This window comes from Euwallacea similis, chromosome 15 (assembly GCF_039881205.1).
Source record: "Euwallacea similis isolate ESF13 chromosome 15, ESF131.1, whole genome shotgun sequence".
Lineage (NCBI taxonomy): Eukaryota > Metazoa > Arthropoda > Insecta > Coleoptera > Curculionidae > Euwallacea > Euwallacea similis.
In genome coordinates, this window is record NC_089623.1 from 1449479 (window position 1) to 1463767 (window position 14289).

The following is a 14289-nucleotide window of genomic DNA, read 5'->3' on the forward strand; positions in this document are numbered from 1 at the left end:
TTGGTGTTGTGTAAACTAAAAATCTTAGATGATCTCTTAAAAAAAAATCTAGGCTATTTAAGTCAGGCGAGCTAGGGGGCCATGACTAATATCCACCCCGTCCTATCCACTTGTTCTCATACACTTCATTCAAATACTTCCGTAAAATTTAGCATTATGAGATTATAAGGAAAATTTAAAGCGCTTTTACAGCTTACAACTTAAATCTTTAATTCATAAGGATATGCAGACACATGTTAGCCAAATAAAGCCAGAGCCTTCACATTAATTTTAAAAATTTTCATTTCATTTGACGAATTACAAAACATCGTTTTTATTTTTTCCTCGATAAGTGACGTAGATACGAAAAACTTACTAGAGACCAAAAACTTTCTAAGCAAAAAAATCATTTTGTATTTTAAAATCTACCAGCGGCGCACTGCGAAAAATCTCAGGGGGAGAATAGGGGGCATGACCCATGAAAAAATATCACTCTGTAGATTATCCAAACTACTTCACGTGCCCACTGATGTAAATTCTACAGCAGAGAAAATGCTGAAAATATTCTAAAATTTGTATATCTTACAGATAGACAACGAAGGGTTTGTGTGACGTTTGTGTGAACTTTTAGTCAAGAAATAAGCTAAAGAATTGTCCCCTTCCGTATGCACATGATATTTAGGAACACCCTGTATATCCAGTTACATTCTTGTAATTAAAGTGAGGCTAAAAAATAAGTCAGTACTGTGACTTGAGACACCAAATGGTCTAATGTAATTACATATACATGTAAATCCTAGATTTTGCGAGATTGTACCAACTCTGAATAAAGCCCAAGTAATAATTCATTTGAAGTCACATGAAACATGAACTAGCCAGCTGCAATACTCAAAAGAAACTCTGGTATTTCAAGGTTTAATTACGAGAAAAATTACACCTACAAGGATCAGGTATGTACAACTGAAAATGGCATCTACAACGTTACGAAAAAAAAGTTTTGACTGAATAGAAGATTTATTTTCCTCGGGAAACAGTTTAAGTTTGAAACCTTTAGCGTTTACGCAAAAGTAGCTACAATGAATAGATAGTAATAAAAGCAAAACCTTCTAAGGAAGTTGCGGCTCTTTGAAGGTGGCCCCCAAGAAATATTGATTTTGAACTTGATTTTCTAATCTTTTATATAGTCTCGTACCTTTTACCAAAAAAAAAAAAAAAAAATGTTTTGCTAGACAATTTCGCTACGCAAATTCAGCTTCTTGCCTCAAAACATTTTCTTTAAAGCGGCATATCTCTTAAACGGTTCCTCCTACAACAATTTATCAAGAGTACCTTTTTCTATGTTACTTTAGACAAGAAATTATATTCCCACGTTAAATTGTCATAAAAGTTAAAAAATACGGGAATATGTTAAGTAAAAGTAGCTCCCTCCCGCTGCACGCCATTCCGCATTTCTTGGGGGTCACCTTCGCAGCTCTCTCAGGAGACTTTTGCTGACCTACGTTTATGCCAACTTTTCTTCATATCTTCGAATGTAAAATCAGTCCTTAAAGTATCTCCTCTATTTCATTTACACCCTGTATACATATACTATAGAGAATTTAAAAAGTCGTTTTTTATCTCCGCCGTTTCATATTCTCTTCTGTACCCTCTTCCGTAACTTTTTTTCTATGCCAACTTTAATAGTTCTGAAAAGGGAATCGAAGAGTAATTTAAAATTTTATTATTCAAATTTAGGTGGAAAAGGGACATTGACGAAGCAGGCGCAATTACGCACCTGCAGAAAGTGATTTTACCGCCACTTTGTCTAAAATTGGGAAAGTTTTTATCGTCCATATGTTAACTTTTTACTCACATTTCACTGGCCAAGTCTTTGCTTCACGCTCCTCGCTACAAGAAGGCAATTTTTTTCCCGATCGGTATTTGAAGTTTTTCCAATTAGAGTAGTTCTGAAATCCAGCGTTAAAGGGTCCAATGTAACTTACATGCCGATGTATCTTGAGTCATTTTCACCCAAAACCGAATCCCGAATCCTCACCAAGCCCCAGGATTATATTATCATTCATTGTCCTAGCCCAGTGCCCTTTTCGCCGTTTTCAAACCCAAAGCCGAACATTTTTCACGCCGTTACATCACACTACGTATGCAAAGCACAACCTGTTAGGGTCACTTTAAGGGCTAAAGGCGGCAGGCCTACGCCTTAATCCAATTCAGCCTGATGTTTTAATACGACCGCGCCATTTTTGCCACCAAAAATGCAGATATTTCGTTTCTTCGATACCTCTCTTCTTGATTTCCTCTAGAAAAAGGTTTTTTTGATCGCGGGAGGTGGCAGAAATTGTGCGATATACATAGAAGTAATATGTATGGTAATGCGGAAATATTGTTTTCTAAATATACGACGGGATTTGGGCCACGTATTGCGCTCAGGGTAAGCCCTTAATGGTCCCTTATTTTCACGCACGAGTATTGAGGGGAAATTTGAATTTTATCGTAATTGTTTGGGTCAAAAATCCCACATGAAGCTTACGAGCTTAAGCGGTCAAATTCGGAAGAAATTCAGCTCACTCGCATGGAAATATGCAAATGGCTCAGACCGTATTAATAATGCATTTCCTACAATGGAGAAGCAATTTTGTAGTATGTGTGTTACAATTACCATCCGCTTCATGTTTGGCCGGCATACATGAATATTTATTACCGTCTAACATGAAAACAAATGCAAAAGGGCTCGATCCGAATTATTTACTACCCCACAGGCATAATCCCGTTTCTCTAGCCAAATTCTGGACCATGAATTTTTCAGGAAATTTGCGTCAAGCTTACCACATTATATATCTGAAAAATGCTGAAACTTAAAGAAATACGATCGTTCTCAAAGCTTCTACTACTAACCCGGCTTATCGATTTTATCATTAGACGAAGATTGGACTTTTTGTGTCGGTCGGAACTTGAAAATTGAATGTTGTTTCCCAACTGGGTAATATTGCGTTCCGTGGGCTTAAATCAGATTCCATTAATGTGTCTATATTGCAGAGGTTAGTGCGAGAGGGAACCCTCGAATAGTATGGATTTGGTGTAATTTATTACTTTAATCAGGCCATATGCAGATTTTAGCCTTGCGGTCAGGTTACTTGGATAACTGCATTGTGCATTGTATTTTCACCTGTTTGGATGCCCCAAAGTTGGCCAGAAACTGGGGTTATTTTGCTAATAATTGGAGGGTCTGGTAACTCACGTCCTTAGGGTAGAAATTTGTTAGCGACAATAAGCTTTTAAAAAAAAGCAAAAAACATCCGGAAGCGGAGAGAAAGCAAAGAATGAAAAGGTAACCACGATTAAACATAAAATACAAAATTAATGGTACAAAAAAAAACTAAACGATGCTAAAGCAAGAATGGTGGTAAACCTACATGCGTCAATCCTGCAGGCATCGACTTAGAGGCCTGCAGCTTCGATCCGAAATAAAATCGTTGCAAATTGGAAACCATTGACAGTGTTCTCTAGAATCGATAGAGTTCTTCTTCAGATTTGTTGCTGCGACTCCTCTCTATAAGGGAGTCAACTCTGGATTTACTAGATAGAGCTCTTCAATCAGGTTCCTTTTTCACATTAATTTCGCTCTCTCGAGTATAAATGCGAGCCGGTGGAGTTTCCCATGGTCCTGGCTCGAGGTTCCCCTGTTAGCAGGGGGCTCTCCAGTCCTGTACACTTATTTCTTCATCGGCTCTCTTCCTTTCTTCCTTGCAAGTTCTTAACTTAATTCACCTGAACTAACCTCATTGCTTCAGGCACAGATTTGGCCTGTTAAATGAGGCTTCCTATCAATTATGGACTGTAGTTGCGCCCTTGTTGCTCTTGGTTTTCTCGACATGTTTTTGCCTTGTTGGTTTCTTATCCATGCCCACTCCTAAGTAAATCACTGCGTTACTTCCCACTTATGGCGATTTTCCATTTGGAGCGTGTTAAATGGACTGCCTGGAGAGCATCCTCCCATTTGTGGATTTTGCTGGTATCGCTGTATCATCTGCTCACAGAGTCAGCTATGGGTGTGTTCTCTGCTTGGTGAATCTGACACAAACATCTGAGTCTGATCAACAGCTCCTTTTTATCTTGAGAGTCTGATCGACCGAGAAGGACGAAATAGCGGATGCTATAAAAAAATATAACTCAGAATATCCAGAAACTGAACATTCAAATGCAAAAAAGCAAACAAGGGACAAATGAAATACGATTTCGTACGATTAGACTGAAACTGTGACTTTAAAATAGTAATCTTCACCTAAAGTAGCTTTTCTTATTCATTTACACAAGCGGAATATGAGGATAATAATAATATTTCGAAATTAGCTTCAGCTTTGTGGAAAACAAAAATCCTATTTTTACACAAAAATTAACAGATATCATAAGTTCTTCTACTCATTTGCAGACTTGCAACGTAGCTCTTCCGCTGCCCTCTTGTATTCTGCTTCTGGAACATCTCGATAAACAGTCCAGAAATAATTCGCCAACGTTGAAACGTCCACTTGCCCTGATTATCGTTTTTCCATCGTTGCCATGTCCTGATGGAAGCACTCTCCATGTTCGTCACTAATGCCCCACAGTTAGCGGGAAAGAAGCCCAAATGGGAGTGTAAAAAGTGGATTTTCAGGAATATGTTGCAACCCGGTTTTCGGTATGATGATAACATATTTTCGACAATTTCAGCATAGCTGATACTCCTCTTATTTCCTAAGAAGTTTCTTGCCACACGAGGAAAATCGGTCCAAGCTTTTGTCTTTACCTTCCAAAACAGGGCCAAAGTTATCATCTTTAAATAAATTTCTTACTTGAGGACCGACGAGTACACCTTCCTTGGTTTTAGCTTCACTTAATCTTGAAAATTTCTGACGAAAGTATTGAAAAGCAGCTCCATTTTTGTTCATTCCTTTTATGAAATTTTTCATAAATCCTAGCTGAATGTGCAACGATGGAAGTAACACTTTTTGCGGGTGAACTAAAGGGTTGTTTTGAACAACTGACGATGAGGCCACACCTTTTTTTATAATGCTCTTTTCTCTCACGACTATCCCATTCGCAGATAAAGCAACGAAGTTTCGTGCAGCCAATTTGTAGTCCAAACAGAAGAGCTGCGACTTTCAACTCTCCGCAGATTTGCCATTGGTGTTCATTATACTTAAGTCGCAACAAAAGCGCTTTCATAAGATTCTTTCATATTGACTGCGTGACCAATAGGAATCGAGGATAAAATATTTTGTGTATTTTTCGATATTTCTCTGTAACGAAAAGGAAAATTGAAACGGTAAGAACTGATTGAACCGTTTTGGAACAAGCAAAAGCTTTCATGAAGAACACATTTTTCTCATAAAATGAAAAATAAGAAACTTTCCCCTCTTGGCAACCCCATCCGGGGATATACGTATACTGAATGAGTCTCAAATAATAAATTTGAAGTCACCTGAAGCACCTGGTTGTAATATTTAATGAACGTTTTTTTCGAGGAGATTTCGAGGTATAATTAAACCTTAATGGAGTTTAATAACAAATTTAATAAATAACCCGAAATAATCCAAATTAATACACTGAAATATTCATTAAAAGTTCAAGTACTTCATAAAAACTCTAGCTAAATGGAGCCCCAGAAATAGACCCGAACTAACACGATATAACGGGTGATCATTAAAAAACCCGCAATAGGCGGTGAACCGTGAGCATAGGGCGTTGATTCAGTAATTTACTATGTACCATCAAACATCTGACCAACAGATGAATTATTGATCCCAGACGTGCCTTTGATGGTATTCTAATGCCTACTTGAGGTTTTTTAATGACCACCATTTACTTTAGTGCGTTATTTACCAGTTTAACATTCACGTCCAGTTTCTTACAAATTTTAAGTACCTTTTTAACCTCCTGGTGGCTTAGATGGAAATTTAACGAGACTTATAGTTTTCTTGAGAATGCACCCCCTAAGTATTTTTTTAATTCGTAAATTAGTAACCCGTGAAAAGTGAAATCAAAGACATTCTAGTCACCTAGTCAAACATTGGAGAATTGGCGAAATAAAGCCCCACCACCTCAATTTTTGAAAAATTTTCGGAAACCATTTAAAAAAATTAAATGGACGCTCATGATTTTCTGTAAGTTACGACCCTCGAATGTCTCCCTTAATTAGAAAAATTGGTAAGAAAATTTAAATCAGCGGCCAAATAAACATCTTGAGGCAATGGCCATCTACTGAAATACCTGTTAAATTGAGTCAAAGTGCGTCACTGAATTATCGGAAAACTTTAAACCGACAAATGAGGAACATTTCTGCTATATGTAAATCACGCTCCCGGCAACGTTAATGAATTTTTCCATTGTATTATACATAATTTTATCTTTTTAAAATGAAATAAAAAGAATATTTTAACATGAAAACATATTGCTGTTTATTTACATTTCGAATAATAGCGAATTCTTTTATAAAAAAATGTTGAATTTATTTTCCCCATTAGGGTATTGTAGCAGCACTCACAACCATTTTATTACTACATCATGGTGCAGAGAAGACAGTTAAGTGATGAAGAAGCAATTAAAACCATAGCTCTGATTGGAGAAGGGTTTAGTTAAAGAGAAATTGCAAATCAGCTACAAGAGACTGGTAGTTATGCCCTCAGGAGAGGACAAGGCCGCTCGAGCGCTACATCTGCAAGAGACGACCATTGCTGCGGTTACATGCTCCTCGGGGTCGGCACGCTCCTGGTCCTAATTTGAATTTTCCTCTACGAAAACTTCAGAAACGTTCAAGTGTCTGAGCGTATAAAATTTGCTCCAGAACATCTAAATTGGATTAATGCCGATTGGGCGTGCGTATTATTCTCGGAAGAATCCAGATGGACCTGAAAGGATGTGGAGGAGGCCCGGCGAACGGTTTGCACCCTGTAATCTTTCGCCAAGAATAAATTTTGGTGGAGGTTACGTAATGGTTTGGAATGGCACCAATCTATTGTAAACATCGCTATGGAACTAGCGGTGATCGGTCATGGTGCTACAACTGCTGCAAGGCACATTACAGATATCTTTGAATTTCTTGTGATATCTTTCGCTCCATTTGTGGGCCCTCAGTTTTAATTAATGCGCGACTCCACGTCGTTGGAGTTGTTCAAGAATATTTGCATGAAGTTGAAACTGAAACTGTGGACTGGCCTGCAAGAAGTCCTGACATGAATCCAATAGAATATTTGTGGGATATGCTTGGAAGACGAGTGAGAATACGTCAACCACAAACATTGGAGGAATTGCGAAATTGCTTGTTGGAAGAGCGAGAAACCATTCCTCAAAAAGAAATTAGAAATTTAATAAAAGGAATTCGCCGGAGAATGAAAGCTGTCGTCAATGCTAGAGGAGGAAGTACAAGCTACGAATTTTTAAATGTATCATCCGTTTTTGTTGTGAAAACATGATTTAGCGATTTTTGGTTTTTTGTCACGTTATGTACGATTCGTTGGTCTTAAAAATAAAAATGTTGGTGTTTAATGTACATTTTCAATTTTATCTGACAATCAACGAACAATAATATCAGAAGTGTTGTTTTATAATATGACGAAGCAAACATAATCGGAAGTATTGAACTGATCCTTTAATTTTATCCGGGAGTATACTTTGAGTTGTAAAACACAAAAAAAGGAAAATTTTCAAGGCGGTACGATCCCTAAGTATCTCTCTTAATTAACAAAATAACAATTTGCATAAATGCAAGTTTGGGCATGTTCTGAAACATCCATGAAAAAAATTAAAAACTGTTTGATTTTTGGAAAATTAATGGCAACTAAAAAAATGAAAGGATGCACACTGATTAGACATATTTTCTCGCCTTTTAGAGCACTTTTCACATATGTTACATAAATTTTCAGGACAATTATTTCGCAATTTGTACCTATACAGTTCTTTTAACATACTTATTTTCTTCTACCTTTCTACTCCTACACAAGCAAAACAACTTACTGTAACCTAAACCAACAGATTTCATTTTCCGGAGCTTTTTCTTCCAATATAGAAAAGTTTAAATTAGAAATGTTCCGGTTTCAGAATAAAGCTTAAAGCTGAAACTAGCAGACAACCTGGTTTCAAAGACCTACTTGAAAAATTTATTTCAGCTTAAAGCACTGATCCATAAGGGACAAACAAAATACCTTATAAACTAACTCGATTTGCACTTATTGGAAAGTTTTTAATTTTTGTCTTAGAACAATATTGAGGTGTTAATAAAAGAGTGTAAACGTGGGTTTGAGCTTAATTGAGACAATAATTTATTTCCGAAATTTTTCACACATTTTTCAAGTTGCTGTTGCTCCACCCGAAGTGTAATGTAATAATTAATAATCCTTGATGGATATCGAGCCTGGCATTTCCATAATTTTCTGCTTCATTACCTGACATTTAACGAAAAAAAGAGCCGTATTATAAATTTCCTTGATAAAAATTTATGAAGCGAGTTAAATTTAATATAGCCCTCAGCTAATTGGGAAAAACGACCCCAAACCTTTAGCAATTACTCTAAGTTGTTGTGGTGTGAAAGTTCGAAATTATTAAGCTCAAGCTGTTTTCAGTTGGAAAACGAGAAAATTGCCTCAATTGGTTCAGACCTGAGCAAAGCCGAAGAAATAAACTTTATGTAAATCTAAAGTAACTGACTGGAATATCCTGAAAAATCCCTGATATTTGGATATAAGTGACTTTATGACAAACCCAAAAATTTAGTGAATTTTCGTGTCGCTTTTACCAAACAATAAATATTGACTTTAACCCATTAAAATTGCTAAAAATAAGGATTTTTGATACTTAAGAATTTGGTGGCATGAGTTCAGCACACGTCTGATTTCTTCTCAAACGAATCACGTAATATAAGTTGTTCAAAGTAAAGTTGCGGATTTCTTATAGCATATTTGTCAATTAATTTTATTCCTAATAAATCATTATAAAATTCAAGTGTTATAACGTGCAGCTTTAAATTTCGCCCCCCCCCCCTCACCTCCCGTTCTTAACTTTTTAACAGATCATTATTTTTTGAGAATTCAAAAAAAGCATTAAATAGGACAAAAAATACTATCTTTTGACATTTGTTTATTTTCTTTAATGCAGCTTACCTCATGTATAGCACAAAATAGCCGATTTTCTTAAATTGGAACATGAGCTAATTGGCACCTCAAATTAAAGATCTTTCAAAACTCTAATCAAACATACATTAAAAGTTCAATCAAAATCAACTGACTAGTTTTTTGAGAAAAACAGTTATAAATGTGGTAAAACGTGCAATACAAGCTCAGTTAAGTAGTACGTGAACAATGAAAAAACTGGTTTGTTGATAGGAAATTCGCTTGTTTTATAGTCACAAAAAGTCTTTGATTATTTTTATTTATTAATTAAATTATCTTTAATAAAGACTTGTTTGTGAGCACAGAACGGAAAACAAACCAATTTCCTATCAACCAACGTGTTTTTTCAATTTTTAATGTTCTATTTAACTGAGTTTATATTACATTTTTTACCAAATTTATACCTTTTTTTTCAAAAACTAATCGGTAGATTTTGATTGTAGTTTTTATGTATAATTGAATATAGTTTTGAAAGACCTTTAATTCGAAATGTCACTTGACCCATGGTCCAATTTTTAAAAATCGACCATTTTGCGTTGCCGGTGTTGTAAGCAACATTTAAAAAAATAACCAAACTGCAAAAAATAGTATTTTTTGTCGTGTTTCATGCTGCTTCTGAATTAAAAAATATATATACTTGATTGAAAAAGTTAACAGGAGGGCGGTGAGGGGGGATGGTCAATTTATTCGAAAAATTTAAAGCTGCTAAGACAAATCTCGACAATGAAGACCGTGGACGACCAGCGCCTGCAATCGACAATGACGAGATAAAGGTCTTGATGGAAGCAGATCCACGTACAACAGTTCTAGCGCTTGCAAAAGAACTGGATGTTTCAATCAGAAAAGTTACCAATCGTCCACGATGAATCGGTAAATCGAAAAAGCTCGATAAGTAGTCGAATCGAGCGAAAATCAAAGAATCGCAGGTATAAAGTGTCTTCTGCCCTTCCGCGCAATAGAAACTATCCATTTCTCGACCGGATTGTGAGGAAAAATTTGTCTACAACAATGCTCACAACTCAGTCAGCTCACAACGATGAACCTCCATAACACTTCTCGAAGCCAAACTTAGACCAAAAGAAGATCATGGTGACTGATGGTCTGCAGCTGGTCTCATCCATCACAGCTTTCTGAATTCGGACGAAACAAATAGGGCGGAGAAATACTCTCGACAAATCGACGAGATGCATCAGAAGCATCAACAACAACGGCCGGCATTGGACAACACGAAGAGGCCGATTCTTCTTCGCGATAACTTTCGGCTGCACGTGGCTCAACCAACGCTACAAAAGTTGAATGAATTGGGTTACTAGAATCTGCCTCGTCCACCATACTCGTCAGACCTCTCGCCTCCGACTACCACTTCTTCAAGTATCTCGACGGCTTCTTGCGCGAGAAGTGCTTCAGAAGCCGATGCTGGAACGGCTTTCGACGACTTTATCGCCTCCAGAACTCTGGAAATTTATGCAACCAGAATAAACCTGTTTCTTCTCTCTCTGTTGGCAAAAATGTATTTATTCCGATGGTTTTTCTTTCGATTAATAACATTTTGTTTGAACCAAAATACGTGCGTTTAAAAACAGGGATAAAAATCCACAAATTCAATTTAAACAAACAATACTAACTACCCTTGTGGACAGGAGCAAAACGCCTGTGCTGTAAAATTTTTTAGCAACTTTAGATTTCGCTTGTTCTATAAGGGTGCAGCAAAGTGAAAATAACACTTTACCACACGTGTTGTAAAAAATTTTAAGGCACCCAAATCAAAGTAGCATCAAACATTTTTAGAGCTATTTAACACTGATACGCATCTAAAGTGCATGTAAAGAGTTTACCACACGCTCATATTTAATTGAACTTAAAGAATACAAAAAAAGTTAACACACATGCCCCCATAGGAAAAGTACTGTACCTAACACGTTCGAAAGCGTCTTTACCGCACATGTTGGGTAAACAATTATAAATTTTTGGTTTAAAATTTCACGGTAATTTGAGATTTGCTTGAATGGAGCGTGAGTATTGCTTTAGTATGAAATTAATCTTTCAGTTCTCATGGCCTTTCAGTGTGTGAAAAATGCCATATCTCTTACTTGATACAGGGCGATGTGTATCGATGTAATTCGCTGGCTTCGAACCTGATTCTTCTGGTCTCTTTTCTTAATTTTGATATAAAGATTTCAATTATTAAGTTTAAAGATGTTATTTAAAAGGAAAACTACAGCGGCGTATCCTGTATCTCGGTTTGAGTTAACTATAAGGATTTTTCCAAAATTTATTACTAAAACCGCTAAAATTCTTTCTAATTTATTAACTGGAAAAATTACCCCTGCACGCTTCTGATTTTGGCAAAGTCAATACGTCATTCCAGAAAACGAATTTTCCACCAATGTTGCAAAAAAATTTCATCATAATTTTTCTCGAAAATATTTCTTTAGATTTTTAATTTTCAAGAATTTTCAGTAAATTCAATAGCAACGAATTTCAATAGATGTCCAATAAGCTTTCGATTTTAATCTACTGAAGTCGCTAATTAGATTGATTAATGGAGACATTCATAAGGTTTCACTCTGTAGAAAATCGTGAGGGTTTCTTTCAGTTTTAGAATTTCAGGAATATATTAAAAGTCGAAGTGTCTTTTCTTTCAGTTGACTAATATTTCAATAAATGCACATAGGATTTTGCTTTACTTCTTGGAGTGTTGAAAACTGAATATTACTAATGCCGGTACCGATATAATTTAGTATTTTTTCCAATTTTCCTTGATATTCAAGCAAATTAAATTTAAAGTATAATAAATCTCTAAAAAAGCATGTACGTTATACGCCAAACAACTTTTTATTAAAAAATCTCTATTTATTAAAAAATTGAACGGCACTGCAAAATTGCAGATATTAATTTCATTTAAAGTATTTTACTGCCAATTTTCCTCGATTTTGGAACAATTTCATTTCAAAATCAATTTCAACGGAATTCTCAAATTAAAAAAATGCGCCTATGGATTTGGTATTAAAACATCTCTAATTATTCGAGTGTTATAGAAAAAGGTTTGGACGACACTGCAAATCTCCAATGCCCTACCAATGTTTTTTAGGTAATTATTACAAAATTTACGCGATTTTAGAACTTAAAAACGTTCGTAACTTTAACACAAGAAAAGATGCCCCTATCGATTTTGAATTGAAAAATTCTTGATTTATTAGTGTTTGGAAAATACTGAACGCCAAATATCCAGTAACGGTACCAATTTTCTTTAAATTATTATGACACATGCCCTCGATTTTGAAATCCTGAAAGAAGAGCAGATGCGCCTATGAAGTTCGTAGTTAAAAATTCTGTGGTTCAGGATTTTATGAACAAAATTCTATGTCCAGTACTCCTGTGATTTCAACTTCCTAGTTATATCAGAGGAGTTCATACATTTTAAGAAACGTTTATTTGATCCATATTTCAGTAGATCTTCAGGACGCCTCTGATCCCGATCCCCTCGACTTGTTATTGATGTAAATTAAAGGAAAGATTTAGAGCTTGCACCGTGTATAGAAAATCATACGCGTTTCTTCCATTTCGTAAAAAATTCAAACATTTTATCTTTGATTAACCTATATTTCACAATGTATTCAAGACGCATCTGATTTCAATTTAACATGCTTTGTGCGGAAATTGTATAAAAATGGAGAGCATGTACTGGAATTGCAGAAAGTGTATCGATGATGTGGGAAATATAATAAACATGAGGGAAATGTGAAATATTGAGAAATATTTTGAGATATTTCAATGTGGTGCATAAATGTTTGAGGTAGCGGTTTTCGCATATAAAAATCAGCCCACTTCTTCAATCCGTCATGACGTTTACCAGAGCAAAACCAATTAATTCCCACAGAGAGATGACAAATTCCATTTCAGTCTTGAAATCGAGACGTGTATTCCTACGCCTTTGCTTGTTTACCAGAATTCCGGAAAAAATTAAATTTATTGTCTCAGAGATCAAACACAATCAAAGCAATAAGTTCCTACATAAATTAAATCATTAACTAACAATTAATCTTAGACGCATTTTTCTGAACATTTCTTATGATCTGTCGCTTTGTTTATCCAGATTTCAATACGAATTACCATAAAATTCATAGATAAAATGACAATTTATAATCTTAAGATGAGCGTCTAGTTGTTGTTATGCAAGTCGTTTCTGGTAGACAATCAGCCCATCAAAACCACGAATTCAGTCTTTGTTGGTCGACTGGTCGAAAGGTAGTTTATTGAAGGTCAGGGTGAGGTATAAAACACAGTTTGTATTAAGTCATCAATTCGGGTTAGTTCCTTCCAAAAACGTCTCAGTATGTGGATCAATTGAGAGTCTCATTTCTTGAGAAGATCGAAAGCGTTTGGTTAAGTTTTGTTAAAGATCAATACCATCGCAGCTCTTCCACAATTTTGACGATCTCCCTGACATAACCTCCCTAATAGATATGCACACGGGCTATTGATGGTAAAACCACAACTTCACCCACAAAATTCTTCACTCTCTTCTCTCATTTTCTCTACCTGTACGACCATTCTCTTCGATCATTCTTCGACCTCTAATTGGAAAACCAAACAAAACAGTACGACACTGATCCCCGCAGGACATAAACTGACCATCAGCAAAACTCACCTCTTCGTCGAACTCGAAATCCCCCTCGAACTTCCTTTTGCGTTTGCCCTCGACCTGACTCGCCACCAGCCCTACGAGGACGACCAACAAGAGCACCCTCATCGCTCAGGGGGTGGTCTACCCGGTCAAGGTGGCTATCCCAAGTTCGAGACACTGTATATATTGGTTACGATGATGATGAGAGACGATCGGTCACCAAAGATATGAACCGACGACGACCGAACGCGATATACCAACTTTTCGAATGACCGTGTTCTTTGGCCAGTCTGCGAACAGGGCCGCGGAGCTGCCTCGTCTCGGATCTACTGAAATTTCACCAGAAAACTACTAGATTCAGGTAGATTGGCAGCTACCAAGCGACGTCAATTTGAAACGAAAAAACGAGAAATTTCCCTGAAGACAAGAAAGGAGTAATCTACGTATCTACCAAATAAATATCCACAATCGCTCTTTCATTAAGAGTTGGTTTTATAATGTATTTATCACCTGAGTAAAACTAAACAAATTTCATAGCGCTTTTCA

The 14289-nt window shown here is 36.2% G+C and overlaps 1 protein-coding gene across 1 annotated transcript in view; it reads right to left on the minus strand.

Moving 5' to 3' along the window:
* The window catches only part of Cow (Proteoglycan Cow), a 58296-nt gene extending 44277 nt beyond the window's left edge, over positions 1–14019 (minus strand). The window contains exon 1 of the mRNA XM_066397404.1: positions 13768–14019. Coding sequence (XP_066253501.1) covers positions 13768–13869 — 102 coding nt within the window. The 5' untranslated portion in view covers positions 13870–14019. The remainder of the gene's footprint in view (positions 1–13767) is intronic.
* Between the last annotated feature and the right edge of the window lie 270 nt (positions 14020–14289).